Source organism: Aythya fuligula, chromosome 4, assembly GCF_009819795.1.
Source record: "Aythya fuligula isolate bAytFul2 chromosome 4, bAytFul2.pri, whole genome shotgun sequence".
Taxonomy (NCBI): Eukaryota; Metazoa; Chordata; class Aves; order Anseriformes; family Anatidae; genus Aythya; species Aythya fuligula.
Genome location: NC_045562.1, coordinates 20,987,955 through 21,008,161, shown reverse-complemented (window position 1 = coordinate 21,008,161; position 20,207 = coordinate 20,987,955). Strand labels below are relative to the sequence as shown.

The 20,207-nt window shown below is 39.2% G+C and overlaps 1 protein-coding gene across 15 annotated transcripts in view; it reads left to right on the top strand.

The window, feature by feature from the left end:
• Positions 1-16,429, top strand: part of TENM3 (teneurin transmembrane protein 3) — a 416,659-nt gene extending 400,230 nt beyond the window's left edge. For all 15 annotated transcript variants that reach the window (XM_032186162.1, XM_032186160.1, XM_032186159.1 and 12 more), the window contains 4 exons: positions 3,251-3,547; positions 4,996-6,607; positions 9,306-9,436; positions 12,780-16,429. In XM_032186162.1, the coding sequence (XP_032042053.1) occupies positions 3,251-3,547; positions 4,996-6,607; positions 9,306-9,436; positions 12,780-13,535 (2,796 nt within the window). In that variant the 3' untranslated portion in view covers positions 13,536-16,429. The remainder of the gene's footprint in view (positions 1-3,250; positions 3,548-4,995; positions 6,608-9,305; positions 9,437-12,779) is intronic.
• Positions 16,430-20,207: the final 3,778 nt, after the last annotated feature.

Below are 20,207 nucleotides of genomic sequence, written 5' to 3'. Positions count from 1 at the left end.
GCCAGTAAATGTGCTCATATATATGACACTTTCACTGCATTATATATATGCAGCATGTAACACCGTGAAGTACACTGTGGGGTTTCTATCTCTTGGGTTTCTATCTTGTAATAGTTATACCCACTACTAGTAGTCTTTATAAAGAAATAAATGTCGTTTTCACTATTCCTGAACTCGACAAGCCTCTGTCAATCTAACTTTTGTTCAGATTTGTTCCGTGTGTGCTCTATAAGCTGGCTTTGTCACTGGACCTGTACATCTGTTCTGTAAGCTGGTCTTTGGCAAAGACTGCTGCCAGTCCTCTTCAGGGAAGAGCCATTTTGGGGCAGTTTTACTGAGGCCAAGACAGACCCTCACTTACCAGGTTCTTAAATAAAGGAACTGGTACGAGTTCTGCCTCAGGGGGTGCACCTAGAGAGGACAGGTGACACCAAAGAGGGACCTCACAATAAGGGGTTTTGCACTACCTCCTCCAGGCAAGCTCCAAGTCCTGCAGACACCTCCAGTTTTCACATCACCTCTTGAACCTCTCTGTAAGGCACAATATCCCCCTACTCCTAATGGGGAAATCACTGTCTGGTTTTCATGCTTCTCAGGGAGCCACAGGAGAGAAAGCCAGGAGACAGAGCAGAGCAGGATAGGTGGACACCATAATTACTGAAAGAAGAGGACAGGTGTCAAGAGACTTGGTTTTGTGTCATTGTGTTTGTTCATTGAAAATTTCCTCAATTACTGTTTATATCATAATGAAGCCCAGAATTACCAAATGTATTTAGAAGTATGATTGTTTTAGACACAATAAAAGTGTTTACACTTTGCTGTAGAAGCATTCAACCAAAGCTAACTTGTCCTTCTAACTGCCACGTGTATTACAAGACCATGCAAGCACAGCCAGTTTCACCCAAAGCTCACATTTGAAAGCAAGAGCTCTGTCAGCAGATTTTGGAATCTGGCTACAGAAAGAGGCACTTCCTTTCTTCTAGCATCCTGCCCTTACACAGACCAGACAGATGGAAAGTGAGAATCAAGGGATGTTATTATCCCATTTAGCAGATAAGGCAGTGAGACAGCTAGATTAAGTACTTTGCTGTAATTTACACCGGAAGGATGTGCTTAGCCAAGAAATTAACCACAATTGCTTGGACATCTGCCTTAACCATAAAACCACCCTCCCCTCTTTGCCAGTTCAGAAATCAGAAGTACCTATTCTCACTTCATCATTTAAGCCTGAGAGGCAGACAAGAAAATTAATAAAACTCATAATTAAATGTAAAATAAAGAAGGTAAGATGGAGAGAAAGGGAAGAAAAAAATCACAGAAGCAAAACGGGCAGGGAGAGGGAGAGATGAGTGCAGGCATGCGTGGGAGAGGCTGAGAGATAAAAGCCAGCGATAAACAAGATTTAAGTGTAAATTTAGGCAAATGATTGAATATAAATGTTGAAAAACTTATACAAAAAATACCTGAAAATGAAAAAGTAAAAAAAAAAAAAGGTTAAACTACTTTTAGAATCAGTCTTGTAGCGTTAAACTACTTTTAGAATCAGTCTTGTAGCATTAATTTTTCACAGTATGTTTAAATAATATTTGATGGCTCATTGAGTTCATAATGTAGCTATTCTGCATCTACTCAACTTTGTGTTCCTTACTTAGAAGATTTACATGAAAATAGGATTTTTTGTTCTGAAATTGATAGTGCAGATTGTTGTCATGCCAGTGATTTCATATTAAAAATGAGCACGTCAACATAAATAGAGGTAATGAAGATAGATAAATAGACAGATACAAGCAAAACTGAATATTTGGAGGTTTTTTAATGTTCGCCTATAACCCATTGCCATTGCTTTAATACCTTTTGTGCTAATAATAAAGGATTTGATTTATATTGATCTTTTAGAAGATCATCATCCTCTGGGTAAAAGTAGCAAAGTCCATGATATATGGATTTTTAAACATGCAGCTCTAAAAAATGCAAAAATCCTCCAAAAAAACGTGGATATCTATTTTCTTTTTCTTTTCTAAATGCTATTTAGTCATCTTCATTCTTCACTTCTTTGGCATATATACATCAAATACTTGAATAAGTATTTTTTAAAAATCTTAATTCACATAGTCATATGTCTGTCCGCTACTTCTCATGTTAGCAAGATACAGTGTTAAAAATCTTAATTATCAGTGTTTCATCCTTACCTGCAATAACTAAAAGGCACAGCAGATAGAGAAATGGTTTGCAGATGAACAAAGAAACCTAGAGACCTGCTTGAGAACACTAGAAAGCAGTTACAGAAGATGAACAGAGAATTGCAAAAATGCCAGTATGGGAAAAGAAAAACAGACGTTTTCATTTCACAAATACAAAAAATGAAAGCTGATTCAACGAAACTGAAAGTTAACGTATTTAAAACACTAAAACAGAGGGGATGTATTCCAGTTTTAAAGGTATTACATAAAACACACTATCCATCACTGTTGTTTACATATACTATATTTTCAAAAATCAACAATATCTGTTTCAAATTAAAATAACTATAAACCTCAACACACTTATAACTGTTTTGCAGTTGTTCTGTAGTCTTCCAGCCATTTATGGCTTTAACTGGTCAGTTAACTAGGCAAAGGACTTAATCCTGTACTGAAGGTTTCAGCATAATAATACATTGTGGCTATGGATCAGATACTCAGTTAAATTTCCATCTGAACTAGAAAGGTGATAGCCTGTGGTCTAAAACGTGTTTGATCTTAATTTGAAGATTAAATGTGCTTTTGAAGATCTTAATTTTGTATTTATTCTTTCAAAAAATACTTGCTGTAGAGGATTAGGACTCAGTTCATTATCTTAGAGTTCGATAGTCATGACCTGGACCAGCAGTTGCTGGGATATGTCTTAATAGTTTGCTAGATATAGTTTAGACTGACACAAAATAAATAGTTAGTTCTCTGAAATGGCACTGTTTACTGAAGAAGTTTTCAGTGCATATTTTTAAGTATTTTCTTAACAGTTGACTGAGCATCAAGAAAGAACACAAATAGCAACAAATTCTGGGCCATCTCTTCATATAATGAAACCTTTTAAAATATATGCTAATGCAGTGCATCACATTTACATCAGGAAGTTGCTAAAATAATTTATATACACAGCAAATCAATCACTGGAAATGGTATTTAAAGAATAGCTAGCATTTTGTGGAAATAATAGGTGGGTAGTGTTTGAACAGCATGATTTATGATGTCACTTTGTTTGTTTTAAAAAGGTTAATGGCAGAAACCTCCTTTCAGTTGACTTTGATCGAACCACAAAGACAGAAAAGATCTACGATGACCACCGTAAATTTCTGCTGAGGATTGCCTACGACACGTCAGGGCACCCCACGCTGTGGCTACCAAGCAGCAAGCTGATGGCTGTCAATGTTACCTATTCATCCACAGGGCAAATAGGCAGCGTACAGCGAGGGACAACTAGTGAAAAAATAGAGTATGATGGACAGGGAAGGATAGTGTCTAGAGTGTTTGCTGATGGGAAAACCTGGAGTTACACGTACTTGGAAAAGGTAAAGAACCCTCAGGGTTTTAAAAATGCTTTGAATGTTCTAAAATTGTGCAGCATCTGACTGCTGTATGCAATGTAAAAACAGGTAGTGAAGCGTATTTCAATTACTCTTACGTATCAACATGTGGTTCCTATGGGAATGTTTTATCAAATAGATAAGTAACCGTGCTGTAGCTAATTGTTAAGAATTGATGACTTTCTAAATTAAGCAGCATCTGTATTTACCTTTTATTTCATATGCTTAAAATAAGGTACAGGAATTATATCTCTGCAATATAATTCAGTTGAAAATCATTTCTTTGTAAATTATCCACTTCTTTCTTCACTAACAAAAAAATCCTGTTTTTAAGTAGTTGTGTCTCTCAATTTACTTTTGCTGTGTGGTGTAGCATAGAAATAAATAATAAGCAAAAATCAGAGGTGTTCATTAGATATACTGATTACTGAATGATAGCTCTTCCTCTAGAAATAGCTGTGAAAATCCCCCTTGTGAGATCTCATGCCTGCTTCTACTCAGGCAGATAATGATAGGACAAGGGGGAATGGTTTTAAGCTACAAGAGGGAAGCTTTAGATGTTAGGAGGAAATTCTTCACTCAGAGGGTGGCGAGGCACTGGCACAGGCTGCCCAGAGAAGCTGTGGGTGCCCCATTCCTGGAGGTGCTCAGGGCCAGGCTGGGTGGGGCTTTCGGCAGCCTGGGCTGGCGGGAGGTGTCCCTGCCCATGGCAGGGGGTGGGATGGGGTGAGCTTTAAGGTCCCTTCCAACCCGAACCATTCTGTGATTCTGTGCAAAAACAGAATCAATTTCTTTGTGGGATTTAAATTGCTCCTATTGAATCTGTTGCTCAGCAAATACTGTTTGCTAGTCATCGCAGACATGATTTAATTCAGACCTATGATACATAATAGCCACACATCAGAAAAATGTTAGAATAATTCTGAGTGGCTCCTTCTGATATAAATAATCAAACAATTCTTTTGTCTATGTCTTAGCACATACAGAACACAGTATTCAGAGATCTCAGGCTATTCAAATTCTTCAAAGTCATCTCTAATTGTAGGGAAGAAATTGTATCTCCCATATGTTGTTCTCCTCCTGAGTTAATGGCTCCAAGACAGTTTTTCTTCTTCCCATATTAAACATGACTTATCTGAATCCATTGACAATCTGCTGTTTAGCTGTGAGTGCTTGATAAAAGAGTGATACAGTCATAACAAGTAGCAAATTATGAATGTCGAACTACTAATTACAGAACCCCTTAAAATTAAGCATTCAAGTAAATTAGGCAGGGAGATGTTAACAACATGTAAGGTCAAGGATAACTCAATTAAAGAGGAGATAATTTTCTCAAGTGGGAATGTCACATTTTTGCAAAGAAATAGTATCAGTATATGTGGGGGGGTACTCCACCATTTGTCACATGGTAAAAATCTGTTCTTAATTTTCAGTCAATGGTTCTTCTGCTTCATAGCCAACGGCAATATATCTTTGAATACGATTTGTTGGATCGGCTTTCTGCTGTCACCATGCCCAGTGTTGCTCGTCATACCATGCAGACTATTCGCTCCATTGGCTATTACCGGAATATATACAACCCCCCTGAAAGTAATGCTTCGGTTATAATGGACTACAATGAAGAAGGGCAGCTCCTTCAAACTGCTTTCCTGGGGACAAGCCGAAGAGTATTATTCAAGTACAGACGGCAGACCAAGCTCTCGGAAATTTTATACGATAGTACAAGAGTTAGTTTTACTTATGATGAGACAGCAGGAGTCCTGAAAACAGTAAACCTCCAAAGCGATGGCTTTATCTGCACCATTAGATACAGGCAAATTGGCCCATTGATTGACAGACAGATTTTCCGCTTTAGCGAAGATGGAATGGTAAATGCCCGATTTGACTACAGCTATGACAATAGCTTCAGAGTGACTAGCATGCAAGGTGTCATCAATGAAACCCCACTGCCGATTGACCTCTACCAGTTTGACGATATCTCCGGCAAAGTTGAACAATTTGGAAAATTTGGAGTTATATATTATGATATTAACCAAATCATCTCTACAGCTGTAATGACTTACACAAAGCACTTTGATGCACATGGTCGCATCAAGGAAATTCAGTACGAAATATTTCGGTCACTAATGTATTGGATTACAATTCAGTATGATAACATGGGACGAGTGACAAAAAGAGAAATTAAGATTGGGCCATTTGCCAACACCACGAAATATGCTTACGAGTATGATGTAGATGGTCAGCTCCAGACAGTTTATCTGAATGAAAAAATAATGTGGCGATACAACTATGACTTGAATGGCAACCTCCACTTGCTCAACCCCAGTAGCAGTGCCCGTTTGACACCACTTCGTTATGACCTGAGAGACAGAATAACCCGGCTAGGGGACGTGCAGTATCGATTAGATGAAGATGGATTTCTGCGTCAGAGGGGTACTGAAATCTTTGAATACAGTTCAAAGGGCCTTCTTACTAGAGTTTATAGCAAAGGCAGTGGATGGACAGTGATTTACCGTTACGATGGACTTGGACGACGAGTTTCCAGTAAAACCAGCCTTGGACAGCATCTGCAGTTTTTTTATGCAGACCTTACTTACCCAACCAGGATCACTCACGTATACAACCACTCAAGTTCTGAAATCACATCTCTTTACTATGACCTGCAAGGACATCTTTTTGCCATGGAGATTAGCAGTGGAGATGAGTTTTACATTGCATCAGACAATACGGGGACACCACTCGCTGTTTTTAGTAGCAATGGTCTCATGCTTAAGCAAATTCAATACACTGCTTACGGAGAGATCTACTTCGACTCTAACCTTGACTTCCAGCTGGTAATAGGATTCCATGGAGGCTTATACGACCCACTGACCAAGCTAGTCCACTTTGGAGAAAGAGATTATGACATAATGGCGGGCCGGTGGACAACACCTGATATTGAAGTCTGGAAGAGAATTGGGAAAGATCCAGCTCCTTTTAATTTGTACATGTTTAGAAATAACAACCCAGCAAGTAAAATACATGATGTGAAGGATTATATCACAGGTAAGAGAAGGTTACTTAAATTGCAAGACTGTTTCCTGCTTGCTCAGACTTTTTTCTCTATGTATTCTTATAATCTGGAATCTGTTTATCTGCGTTACAGACTGAGGATACTATGTGTGAAAGTTTAGTAAAGAAACTTGCAGGGAAAATTATTGTTCAGAAAAGTACTTGGCATTTAGGACCACATCAACAAAGTGATTTTAGCTTGGTGTGCTAGGCTTATAAACATCCAGTTTAGACTGGAATGTACAATTTTGGTGAAGTACCTTGGTATGTTGTATTTGGAAAAGCTATTTATGAGAAAACACTAAGCTCTCGACAATGAAATGAACTACAGCAAACATACTCATCAGGAATGGTGAAACAGCAATCTTGAAATATCTTGTCTAGCTTTAGACATCGATTTAGGTACCTAAGAGAGATGGAAATACACAACATATTATTAGCTTTTAGGCTTAGGTAACTACAGTAAGAGATCTACTTGTGTCCTACACAATCCTTATGGTGTCCTAGTGTTAGGCTTGACACAAAATGATAATTCAGAGTATCTCAGTATACATAGAGGTTGAGTTTTCCAAAGTACATTTCAACGTACCAGTGGAATACATCTCTTCCTGAACTGTAACACTGGGTTGCTCAAAGATCTCAGTGTATTGGGAGAGGAAAGGGGAGTTCTAGATTCTCCTCCTAGTATTGTAACACATTGCCAAGTGTTCTCATAATGAAAATAAATAGACTGCTTGAGCAAGTACAAGAGCAAGATCCCCTCAAGAACACTCATGAGAATCTCCTTACACTTAAATTAGTCAGATTTTTTTTTATGGATCAGGGCTATTGGGCAGTAAGAAATACATATTTGTGTACCAAAAAGAAGAGGGAGTGAGAATGTAAGGTAGCAAGGGCAGGAGGAGTCTTTCTATGACCAATTAAATTCATGAACACAGCAGAAAATATTCACTGGAAGTACGTTGGCTGATAGTTGCTAGAGTGGGTTTTTGCAAGGCTGCTAATGTAAATCGGCTAAGAAAGAGAAATCCACCAATGATATATAGCCCACTGACTACACAGGGAGGACCAGGGAGTACGGAACAGGACATGCTAAAAATAATACAAAATTCTCTTTTGGCAACAGAAAGCTGCTGACATGCCACTTGTACAATTGAGTTGTTAGGGAACCTCTATATGCTTTTTGTGGATCTAGAGGTAGTGACGTGTATTGTTTTCCATTAATCTACATACAGAAAATAACGCACATCACCAGAAGTTTCTGAAAAGTGCATGGCTCAATCAGAATCATTTGAATTTTTGTATTTGAATAAATGTAAATTTTACACAGACAGCACTAGACAAAGGAGGAGCTCAGCTCCACTTTGTGAGGCTACCACTCAGAGAAGCATACTAGGAATTAAGTGGGTTTGCATTAATTTGAAAACCAGCAGCTATTAATAGGTTGCTAACAGGCTGCCTCGGAGCAAGGATGATAGTAAACCTTTGGATCTGGCCTCTTCTAGCAGCATGTGCTATAGGGGATGCAGTTGCAATCAGATTGTTTGTGGCATTGAAAATGATGCACGTGGTTCAAAAATTGCCCTCATAATACAGCTTTCGTTCTTCTCTTAACATCTTCCACATATGGAATACATAGACACGTGCTGCTTATACGAGGTTATCATTACAATGACTAATTCAGCTGGCTGGCATTTTTAGATCCAGAGCCTCATGAGGCATATCATTTATCTGGAAAGGTTATAAATTATTTTTGGGTACATATTTTTTAAGATTTGGAAGGATTTTGTTCCTTCTTCCACTTGTGTGGGGTTTTCTTAAATAAAAACTACTAGACTCGATAAGGAGCACTCTGCCAGCTTCCACCAAACTTAATATTTGTGAAAGATAGGGTAGAAAGACCAAAACTAGCAAGGCAGAGCACCCATTCTTGCCCAGCAATTGTTAATTAGTTAATTGCTGGCATCCCTAATTTATTTATTTTAACAGAACATAAAGTGTATCATAAATAATGTTATCTAATGCTAATTTAGTATTCTGTCTACTTACTGACACAATTATAATACATTTCATTAGTTTTTAATTTCATCACTCTGACTTCATCTGAAAGACGGCGAGATTTCTCTTGAATCAACATAAATTCAATACCAAATCATTTAAAAGGTAATTGACTGTAAAGGTGTTATTTCAGATACAGTTTGAAGACACTACAAGAAAACATATATAACAAAAGAACTGGATGTGTTCAGCAGCACTTTTTCGCTTTATTTTGATGTATTGATGATGAATGTATGACAAAGAGAGTGATCAGTCTGACCCTGAAATCCCAGTTAGCTTAGGCTATATTGGAAGGAAATCTCACCCAGTCATGCTCCTATATTTGTTCTGGAAGTCACTGAGGCCTTTAAGATTTCTGAAACCTGCAGTACCTTTCAAAAGAGCCTGGAACACAGAGCAGAAATTTGACGTAAGCCTAGGACTTCAGGTTTTCTACACTGGCTTGCTATTCTAGCTGTAGCACAAATCTAAATCCATACATATCAAAGCAAAGACTGTTGAATAATTTTCATATTACAGAAGGAGATCAACTACGTCAAAAGCTATTCCCTGTACAAATGGTAACAAATAATTGCAAAATACTGAACAATTCTAATATTTTCCTCTCTCTCTCTCTTTTTTTATACTCTTTCAGATGTTAACAGCTGGCTGGTGACATTCGGTTTCCATCTGCACAACGCCATTCCCGGTTTTCCTGTTCCTAAATTTGATTTAACAGAACCCTCCTATGAACTTGTGAAGAGCCAGCAATGGGAAGATATACCTGTAAGAAACAAAGCGAAGCATACAAATGGAAGGAGATAGAATGTTCCCTCCTATTCAGCTTTTAATAGGCATAGATAATCCTGCCAGGGCTACTTGCTAACTTAAATCTGAACAGTACTTTTCAAACCTCTGATTTTTATCTATTTATTTTCAAAATAATTTAAGAAGTTACAGATGATGTTCTTTCTTACAGATTTGCTAAGCTAGGTACAATTTTAAATAAGCTTTTTGTTTGCTTTCAGCAATAATAAAAATGCAGAAGGACAATAATCAACTAAAAGAAGTTTAAGACCCTTTAAAGATGTCTGAGTTTCCTAGCAGAAACTACAGAGATTAGATTTGTACTAACACTCTGCCTGAAGGCAGAAACTGAACACTGTAGCAAAAAATAGACTGTGAAATAAACAGAAGAACAGGTGATATAAATTATGCATACCAGGCACCACTACAATTTTACTTCTCTTTAATATTAACCATGTTTTATATGTAAAGATAAAATATTGAAAATGAAATTACCTGAGGTAAAATCCATTACATTACATAAAACCAAAACTCCAGGTGCTTATGAAGTTCTTTTGGGAGGAAGAAAATGAACTTCAAACCTGAAAACCTCTTAGAATTTTGAATGATAAAAGAAATGAATGTAAAACTTAAAATCCAAACCCGCTATTAAAGAAAACGTTGTTTACAAATCATATTATTATTCAAAGATCAAAGACCTATGCCCGCTAAAATCTTACAGTTCTCAATTAAGAAGGAAGTGTTAAAAGAGACAGTAAAATGGGTAATCTGATCATGAGCAGTCAAAAACCGTTCTCTCTTTACAAGAATCATGATAGAGAACTTTACAAGATTAAAACCTTGCAAGCTAATTTAGACAAAAAAAAAAAAATCATTTAAAAGGTGGCCCAGCAGAAGGGAATATGTGGAAGGGAGTTCTGCATGCACAAAGTGACCACTATCTGTATAGTTTAATAGCCAGGGACCAAGTAATGGAGAAAGACCGTAGAGCACACCAGGAGAATGGCGTGGTTCACGAATAGCAGAAGCAGTAATGAGCATTGCGTGTACCCTGGGCTGTTATCAGGAGATAAGAGACCTGTCATCAGGCACTGCTGTGAAGAACCATTAGAGGCTGTTTATTTAGATCTCAAAGGCTAAAGAACACAATTACACAGTAACACCAGGGAAAGGGCACCAGGAAGAGATGGGAGCAGCCAGCTGGTTGTCAGAAACCTTCCTTCAGGACAGGAGTACCAGGGAGGCATGTGAGGAGTGCCAGGGACATGCAACATGACAAAGGAGGAGGGAGAGAGATGTGGGAGGAAAACAAAGATGCAAAATTCTCAGGTAGGAAGAAGTTGTAACTTCAGTATTCACTGTTGAATAAGCAAACGCAACCAGGAGCCAGACGTAAACATAAGAAACACTCAGTATTTTGAAACGTTTTGGGGAGTGAGCTGTACCCAGCTCTGAGGTTTTGCTTCAGAGCTCTGAGGTTACGTTAAAAATAAACAAATTTTGTCATTAAGTTGTTACAGCATCTTGCTGCTCTCGCTGATGAGTGTGCTGGCTAGAATATATCTTATGCTCAATAGCTTTCCTGTAGGATTCAGAACTGAAATTCATACTTGTTAGCAAGTGCAGACAAGAAGCTGCCACCTTTAAGAAGAGTTGAGAGCCCAAGTCAATTTAAATTCCCTCAGGAACTGTACCCTCCAGAAAGCTGCCCTCGTGGCAAAGCAGAGAAGCCTTTGCAAACCTTTTGCCAGGCTTTGATTAGCAGCAAGGCTGCATTAAGATTGCACAGTCTGTGTTAATGACTCCTGCTTGGTATCCCATCCAAAAATTTCAGAAGAGTGAACAGGCTTGTGCCTTATTTGTCAGTCAGGAGTTAAGTGGGTTTAAACAATATTTTACTGAAAGGAAAAGGGGTCAATTGGAAGATAAGCTGGATAATCTACAGAAACTAACTACTCCTTTTCAAAAGTGCAGCCAAAGCTATTTAAATCTTTCTCTCTGTTTCCTGCTGAGACAACTGCTAGGGCAGCTGTCTGCTCTCCACCTCCGTCAATACGATCTCATTCACAGCTTGTTGTTGTTAAGCCCCAGGGTTAGACTGATAGGATGTGCCTATTCTGCACAGTGGTAAGGTCTCATCCTAGCCACAGCTGACCCCATAACGCGAGCTGCCCCGCTGTCTGGCCATGCTAGGTAACCATTTCTGCTGGCTGCTCCTACTTTTCTTGCTGTAGGGGCTAACCACAGCAGTTCTGCTGACAGGTCCAGGTCCCTGGTTGTCTTCTCACCTTACCAAGAGTGCATCTAGCAGACTGGCCTACATGTAGCTCTTAACAGTCAAACAAACTTTTAAAACAGATTTTCCTATCCTTGCTTTCCCATCGTGTGCCTTTGCACCTCAGAACTGCAACTGTAATTTCCTCCCCTTTATGGCACACCTACCTTGCCAACAAGAGCACCCTAGATAAGGGAAAATGTGAAGTAATAAGTGAGCGTATTTTAGACTTGCCTGTTGGTTATTTTCATTCATTGCCCCTTTTCTTTGCCAGCTGTCAACAAAGCACTTTGCCGTATTCAGGAGTATGCCCCTCTGAAGTTCTCTGGAGAGAGGCTGCTCATCCCTTTCAGGCCCCAGCCAGCATGCTGAGACTTGAAGTGAAACGGATGCTCACGTAGCTGGAGTGGCTGCAGCTTTTTCACACATCCCCTTTTGTCAGTTTGTGCCAGTATTTGCAGGGAAGAGCATCAGTCCCCAACACTTCGCTCCTCTGCTCCGTACCATTTACCTCCTCCTCTTTAGCCATAAAGCCTATTCTCACGGTTTGCCACCTTCCTTTACCAGCTTCGGGGGATATGAGACCCTCCCTGCAGTTTGGTCTTGGACCACAGCTAATTAAGAAGCTGCATCTCCTGATTCGGTGTAAAGAAAGGTTTGTTCTCCTAAAGCACAGCTTCATGGCTTGCAAAAACCTCCTCAATTTAGATGGAACTGTAGGATGAGACAACACCGTATCAGACAGCTCTTTCCCCTATCAAGTATTAGAATTGCAAGTCTGTCCTGTGTGGCCCACTAAGTAGCCTGTGAAATAAACAGTGCTTTTGTGCATGCGCAGGTTCTCAGGGAGACAAAGAGAGAAACATTATCAAACCAAATAGTCTTGTAGCTCAGTAGAACAAGCAGTATGTAGATTTAATTAACTCCTTGGCACTGTCAGTTGTGGCATATCCTGTTGTTGTCCATGGGCAGCGCACCAAGAAAGCCTGCCTGTTTGGCATCTAGAGGGCTACAGATGGTTGGTAAAACTTCTGTTCTTGTTTACAGCCAATTTCTGGAGTGCAACAACAAGTGGCGAGACAAGCAAAGGCTTTCTTTTCCCTGGGAAAGATGGCAGAAGTGCAGGTCAGCAGACGGAAATCCAGCGGAGAGAAGTCATGGCTCTGGTTTGCTACAGTGAAGTCTCTGATCGGGAAAGGGGTGATGCTGGCTGTCAATCAAGGGAAAGTGCAAACGAACGTGCTCAACATCGCAAACGAGGACTGCATAAAAGTGGCAGCTGTTCTGAACAACGCCTACTACCTAGAAAACTTGCATTTCACCGTGGAAGGAAAGGACACGCACTATTTTATCAAGACCACCTCCCCCGAGAGTGACCTTGGGACGCTGAGGCTGACGAGTGGGCGCAAGGCCCTGGAGAATGGCATCAACGTCACCGTTTCCCAGTCCACGACCGTGGTAAACGGCAGGACTCGTAGGTTTGCCGATGTTGAGATGCAGTACGGTGCTTTAGCGCTTCACGTCCGCTATGGCATGACGCTTGATGAGGAGAAAGCCCGAATACTGGAGCAAGCCAGGCAAAGAGCCCTTTCCAGTGCCTGGGCCAGAGAACAACAGAGAGTAAGGGATGGAGAGGAAGGCGCCAGGCTGTGGACAGAGGGAGAAAAGAGGCAGTTGCTAAGTGCTGGGAAGGTACAAGGATATGATGGGTACTATGTACTCTCTGTGGAGCAATATCCAGAATTAGCAGACAGCGCTAACAATATACAGTTCCTCAGACAAAGTGAGATAGGAAAGAGGTAACACACTGGCTTAGCTCAGGCTGCCAAAGAGACTGTGTACCAGTGTCTTCTAAAAAGGAGACCAAACTGTTTTGCTGCATTACTACTTGAGCCTAAGCTTACATCTTTGCTCAGATTTTTTCTGTAGCACAATCCAAACGGACTCTAAGGAAAAGAGCGCCTTCCACAAGAATGATACTGCTAATGACAAAACTTTTTTTTTCTCAATGACCTTAAAGGTGATCTGCTTTAAAGAATATGTTTACATATGCATATCGCTGCACTCAAGTTGGACTGAAAAGTATTAAAAAAAAAAAAAAAAAAGAAGAAGAAGAAAGAAATGAAAAAGGCCTAAAGATTTTGCAACAGGCTGTCTGTTCCTTTGAGGCACTGTATTCAATTAAGATACAGACCCATACAGTGTTTCCAAATGTTACTGAATTGTTGACCTTTGCTTACCAGAAGTAGTCTCTCTCTTTCTCTCTCTCTTTTTCTCTCTCTTTCTCACTGCATAGGATGTGGTATATATCTGTTAATTTTAAAACGTGGGGCAAAAATTACTGTTTATAGACAACCCAACTGCTTTAAACTGTGCTGCTTTCTAAAAGGACATTGGCACAAGTGACTTATGCTACCATGGGAATTTAATAATGGATTTTACAATGCTAACATGGTTTGCCTTGGGGGGAAAAACGGCAAGTAGAATCCTTGTTACAGATAAGCAAAGGAAACCCTGATTTTTTTGTAAATTATGTGAGACAAGTTGTTTATGGATTTTTATATGAATTACAATTTACTGTACATCAAATATTAGTCTCAGAGGAGTTAATTTATGTAAAGTGTTTAAAAAAGTTTATACTTAAAAATAAAATGATAAAAACATGTGCTGTGTGTGATTTTTTTAAAGAAAAAGGAATTGCACCTTTTATGTTATAGCTGTACAGTATAAAGGATTATATTGTAGAGATATAACAGTGATAACTAATGTCCAAAAGTGTTAATATTTTTGTATTAGGTTTAAAGCTGTGCATCTATCACTCTGCTGATAGGATGAAACACTCCAAAGTGGCTGGCTGAATCAGACTGCAGCTCCCTTCCCTCCTGTACCTCTCCTGTCACCCAGGCCAGTGCCACTTCATCAGTCATTGTTAGAAGGCACAGTAACCAAATAAGTCTCGTTTATTATGATGGAAGACTTTAATAGGTTGGGTTTTCCTTGTCTTTTTCAGCCCTAACGTAATAAATGGACATTTATTCATACCAAGTGGGGTTTCTGTTGTTTTTTTAGAAGCTTTGTTTCACAATGGAGAGAATAGTGTCTCAGGTGCTTGGCAAATTGTATGTAGAAGAAGAAGAAGAAATGATGTAGTTTCATCCAGTTATGTCAACTTTGTCTTCTGTATAGTACAGCTCTTTTAGATGTTATAACTCCAGATAGAAGAAGCGTACCTCTGACCTGATGCTACACAATAGCTCTTTAGGCAGGCAGGCTGTTCAGCAGGTTCATTTCCTGGCCTTCAGCTGGCAGATCAAATCCCATTACTGTGAAAACAACACGGGGATGGAGAGGAAGGTCTAATCCTAGTGCCTAGTCTGCATCTCAACACCACTGCATAGATTTGGCATGCTCTGCTCCAAGGCCCAGTGTATTTGCTGCAGGACGTAACCGAAGCGTGCAGCTGGTTCCTTATAGGAAGCCTGTAGGGGCATCTATGGCATCTGTTCTACATCTTGGCTGAAACCATTCTTAGAGCTTTACTCTCATGAGCACTAAATTCAGCCACAAAAACAAATATTTTTAAGATGAGACAAAATTGGTTTGTTTTTTTGTTTGTTTTTTTTTTTTTTTTTCTGATGTTCATTGAAATATACACAGTTATTTCTATCCATGTATTATAATGACAAAACATAGTAAGTGAACGTGTCTTAACTATGAATGGTTCAAGTGGATGTAATAAAAATAGTTTTCTAACTGCTTTGTATTCTGAGAGTCTATGGTATTACATACTCTAAATTGCACATTAGGATTGTTTGATAAACAGATCTGAATTTCTCCCGGCCAAGTTGCTACCGAATCTACGGTATCGGTGCTGTTACTGTATGTGTGTATTTGGTAGAGCATACAGAAGTAATTACACATATAATGAATGCTAATCATCTATTAGAATGAAAGCACAGATTAGTTGTTAGTATTTTTACCCTTGAAGCCTTGAGGGCCCTAAATTTAGAGAGGAGGATATGTCAGACCCCAGCGGCGTGTCATTGATCTACGTATTATTTTTGAAGATGTAAAATGCTAGGTGTTCGCAGTTCTGTTGGGTGGCTCTTCCACAGCACTGTATTTAGCATGCTGTAAGTGCTCTCTGTTGAAATAGGCTCATATTCTAAATTATGTCAAATGTTTCTGTTCTGTTTGAATATGAAAAGCTTGTATAACATGTCAACAATGAAATATATCTTCTACTTGACGCGTACCAGTTCCTTCTCCTTTGTTCTGGCACCAATAAACAACAAATTATAGTATCTGTTGGTGATCATTTTAGATAAAGTCAAATCAAGCCAATTAGTGGCCTTGTTAGTAGGTATAATGAGCCTATTTCTTGCTAAAAAAAGACTTGTGATCTGGACGTGCTCCTGCAGGAAATAGTGACCTTGGGGAATATATAAACAAAAGATCTTTTTAAAGAAAAAAAATATGTATAATTAAAAGAAACATATTACAAAAAAGGAGATTCTAAGTATTTTAGGCAATGCCAGTCAAAATGCTATCCTGATATTTTGAGATGTATATTTCGTCTGATTTGTATTGTTCTTTTAATTTGCCTTCTTAACTTTATATGTGTCCTGAATTTTCCACAAATTGATAACTATAGATTGCATCTAGGCTTTCCAATAAAAGCCAACCCAATGTGTGCATGTGTGTTGTGTTTATATTTGCTTTTTAAACCCGTATGTCAGATATTACAGCTGCGCTATCGCTTTTCTGGTTCTATCGGCAGAAGCAAAGCGATCCAGTTGCACGGGTATTGATTCATTTGCTTCACAGTTGGCAGTGTCTTTTTTCCTCTGTCCAATGGCCTAGTCTGCTAACTCAGCAAAGTGAATTACTCCATGGGATCTCTCGGGTGGCCTGCTTTAGAGAAAACATTAAATATACCTCAGAAAGTCAAATCTTCTATAGATAAGGAAAAGCCAAAGAAAAAAAAAATCACTTAGAACTGTTTTCTCTCATGTTCTCCTGAGTAAAAATACGACAAAAAGTATTTGATTAGAAATAATTAGGTTGGCACTGGTAGTTACATATATACACAGAAGAGATCCTTCAATCTGCATTTAGACCCACTTTATGGAAACTGCTGACTTCAGCTCTACTGTATGTCAGGAGACCGCTTTGATTTTAGTTGGAACAGGCAGACTTCACCACACTTACTTTGTAGTGACAACCTCAAGTTGATAACATGTTGATCCAGCATGAATCGGGTCACTCTGCTTAGCTAACTGTGCCCTAATTTTGTTATTAAAAAAAAAAAAAAGAAAGAAAAAAAAAGCCAGTCAGAGAGCTTTGTATGTTCACACTTGGGAGGTGAGAGATTTGCATTTGACAAGGAAAAAAAATGCCAGTTACCACTGCCACTCTTCAGAGGCACTTTTAAAGTGATGGCTGAAAGACTGCAAAAGAAGAAACACTGCATAAAATAACAGTTTAAAATGATTGTCTATGAGAGAATAGGCTGTGTTTGCAGAGAATCCGAGATGACAAAATGTTTGAATTCTGACTTCAATTGCTGAGTTTAAAATTTGGTGAATTAATACACAGTTTTGAATCTTTAAGCTATTCTTTTAAAGGCACATCACTAAAAAGAAGGGAGAAAAAAAAAATTATTAAAATGTTAATACCATGGTTTACGGTTACCTCCAGCATGGCAAGCTACAGCTACACATATGGCGAGATTCAGAACCTTTAAGAGCAAGGACTGGTGTACAGTTCTTTGGGGATGGGAAATGCAAAGCAAAGACACTTACTAGAAACAGCTTCTAAGCAGCTTATTAGAAGTTGTTTATTTGATACTTACTGGAAGCTGCCAGGGTTAAAAATAAGCCAAAGCAGAGAGCATCACACAGCGTGAACTGAGCAGCACAGGCACAGGGAAATATCCCTAGCTGCACAGCCACATCCAAACCGACCAGACTGATCAGCTTCTCATCTACAGCCAATTAGTGCTAAGGACTAAATATGCAGTGCTTATAAAATTAAATTGATCTTTGACTGCACACACAAGTTTCTGGGGCCCGTTGATCAAAAATAAAGCCAAAAACGAACACCAGTTAATTGACAGGGACATGCCAATTTTCTTCCCCTAGGAAAGAGGCACACACAAGGTCCATAGCCATCACACTGACGGACAGCGCTTAGGACTTTAACATTTCCCTCTGAAGTTTTCAGCTTTATGGCAGAAGGACTGTGTGAGGCAAAATTTAACAGTGTGAGTACCTTGGTTAGAACTAAGAAAAAAGTGGAAATGCTAGTAATAGCAAAGCCCTGAAGTAAAACCTCCTTCCTCCTAGCCCATTTTCAACTTTAATAGTAGTGTAGATAAGGAAGCCAGCACCTGCAGCAAGCACACCACCAAAGCCTAAAAAAATGTTCGCTCAAGAAGCAGAGAAATTGTTGCAGATCCCCAGAAATGTCTTAGGCCTCTCAGGGTGAAAAATGATGCAAAGCTGTGTTTCTCAGGCCACCTCCTGATCGCAGGATGTAACGCTGGATATTGCAGTTAGCACGGTGAGGGTGGCAGAGGAACAAGAGCACGCTGCTAGCCGCCCATGTGCAGTCTGCCCTGCTTCAGTAACGGGACATGCTGGGGATGACAGGGGACCGAGAGGGAAGGGACGTGTCCTGTCAGCAGCTGGTCTAAAACCCAGCAGTGGGAGCGAAGTCACGCAGCATCACACAAACACTGGCACGAGGTTTATCTTAGCTGCATGATTCTTTATACACATTCCTTAAGAACAAACAAATAAATAAATAAATAAATAAGCCTGGCCTGATTTCTAGTGTCACAAATTGATACAATGCTGATCTGTGCAAGGATGACATAAAATGCATCCCCAAATAAAGATAAATATGCTAAACATTGTGCCCCACTTCTAAACAAAGCACACTAAACAGCAAAAACATCCCTTTCTTGAAGTACCTAAGGGTCTTACGGGCAATTTGGAGGGTGAATAATGTGCGTAACAACATGGCAGCTCATTAGCGTCATGCTTTCACAATCCCTACCTCATTGTATTTAGTAGTTCTGCAGGTAAACTCTCCTGCTGTTAATTACTATAAATTCCTACATAAATTGAGTAAACCTTTTAATTTACTAAGTTAAAATTCTGGCATTGAGGAATATAAATTTCTAGAGACACGTGCAATTTTTTTTCCCTACTATAAACTGAGTCAAAGCTCATAGCAAGGTAATTATGCAGCTTAGAGTTAATGGCTCCCACAAAGCTGTCTTAATAAAGCCTTTTGGGATTCAGGAGGAAAAGGAAGAAACTAAGAACAAGGCTGGAAGGCGACAACATGTTTCAACCAGCTCTAGTTACTCAATCACACTTAAGCTGTCTGAGACAGCAGAGAGAGTGCCATGCATTACAGAGGCATGCTGGAAATAATTGCTATCCCAACACAATGAAGTATTTCCACATTCCAAGCCCAGGAACAATTTTAAAACCAAAATGACAAGAATGGCTATCTAATGGACCAATTAACCTTACCTCAATCAAAAAACAAACAAAATCAGTGTATGGAAAGCTAACAGAGAAACCAGCTGAAGAATTAAAATGTGAGAATGGCTATAGGCATGTCACTTGATGCTGTAGAAAAATCCATCCAGTGTTTGCTGACAAGAACTATGGGGCAAAAAAAAAGAGGGAGGAGAGGGGGCACAAGACCCAGTGCTAGTCACCATTTTCTGTAAGAACAGGGCAGTACATATAAAAAAATTAGTGATGCCAACATCTGCAGATGACAAAAATTGATGGAGTGGCAAATAATGGCTAGGACAGGGCAGTCAAACAGAACAATATGGATCACTCGCTAAAATGAGCCCATTCAAACCAAATGCATTTTAATACAGGCGACTCCAGAAGTAAAGTATCTCAGAATAAGAAATGCAAATCTCGCTATGAAAGGTATGTAGCAGCCTACAAGAAAGCAATGACTGGAAAGAATGAGGAGCACATAATAGATAAATAACTCATTGTGAGATTCCAGTACAATAGTGGTGGCAATGAAGAGCTCATAGGGGTGGAAAAGCTTAATGAGATTACTGGCCTTGTTAAACAAGGGAAATAGGAAGGCAATGTTATCTCTGCGTATGGCACTGGCAACACTACTCTTGCATACAGTTCTGGAGCATGCATTGTGAAGAAGCTGTTAAAACCCTGGAGAGAGCGCACATGGAGACATCACAAATAAATCTGAGGCTTAGCAAAAACAAAAAGGAAAAAGAACAAAAAAAAAGACACAGCTGCTTGCAGGGAGAGATTTAAACAGCTCACCAAAAAAAAAAAAAAAAAAAAAAAGCCCCAAAGGGTGCCTTGACAATAGACTGTAAGTGCCTCCAGAGAAAAAAACACATTGGAGTAAAGTGCTTCTAAATGTGGGAAAGGGGGCAGAAGAGGTGTCTGGGAAGGCAGTTCT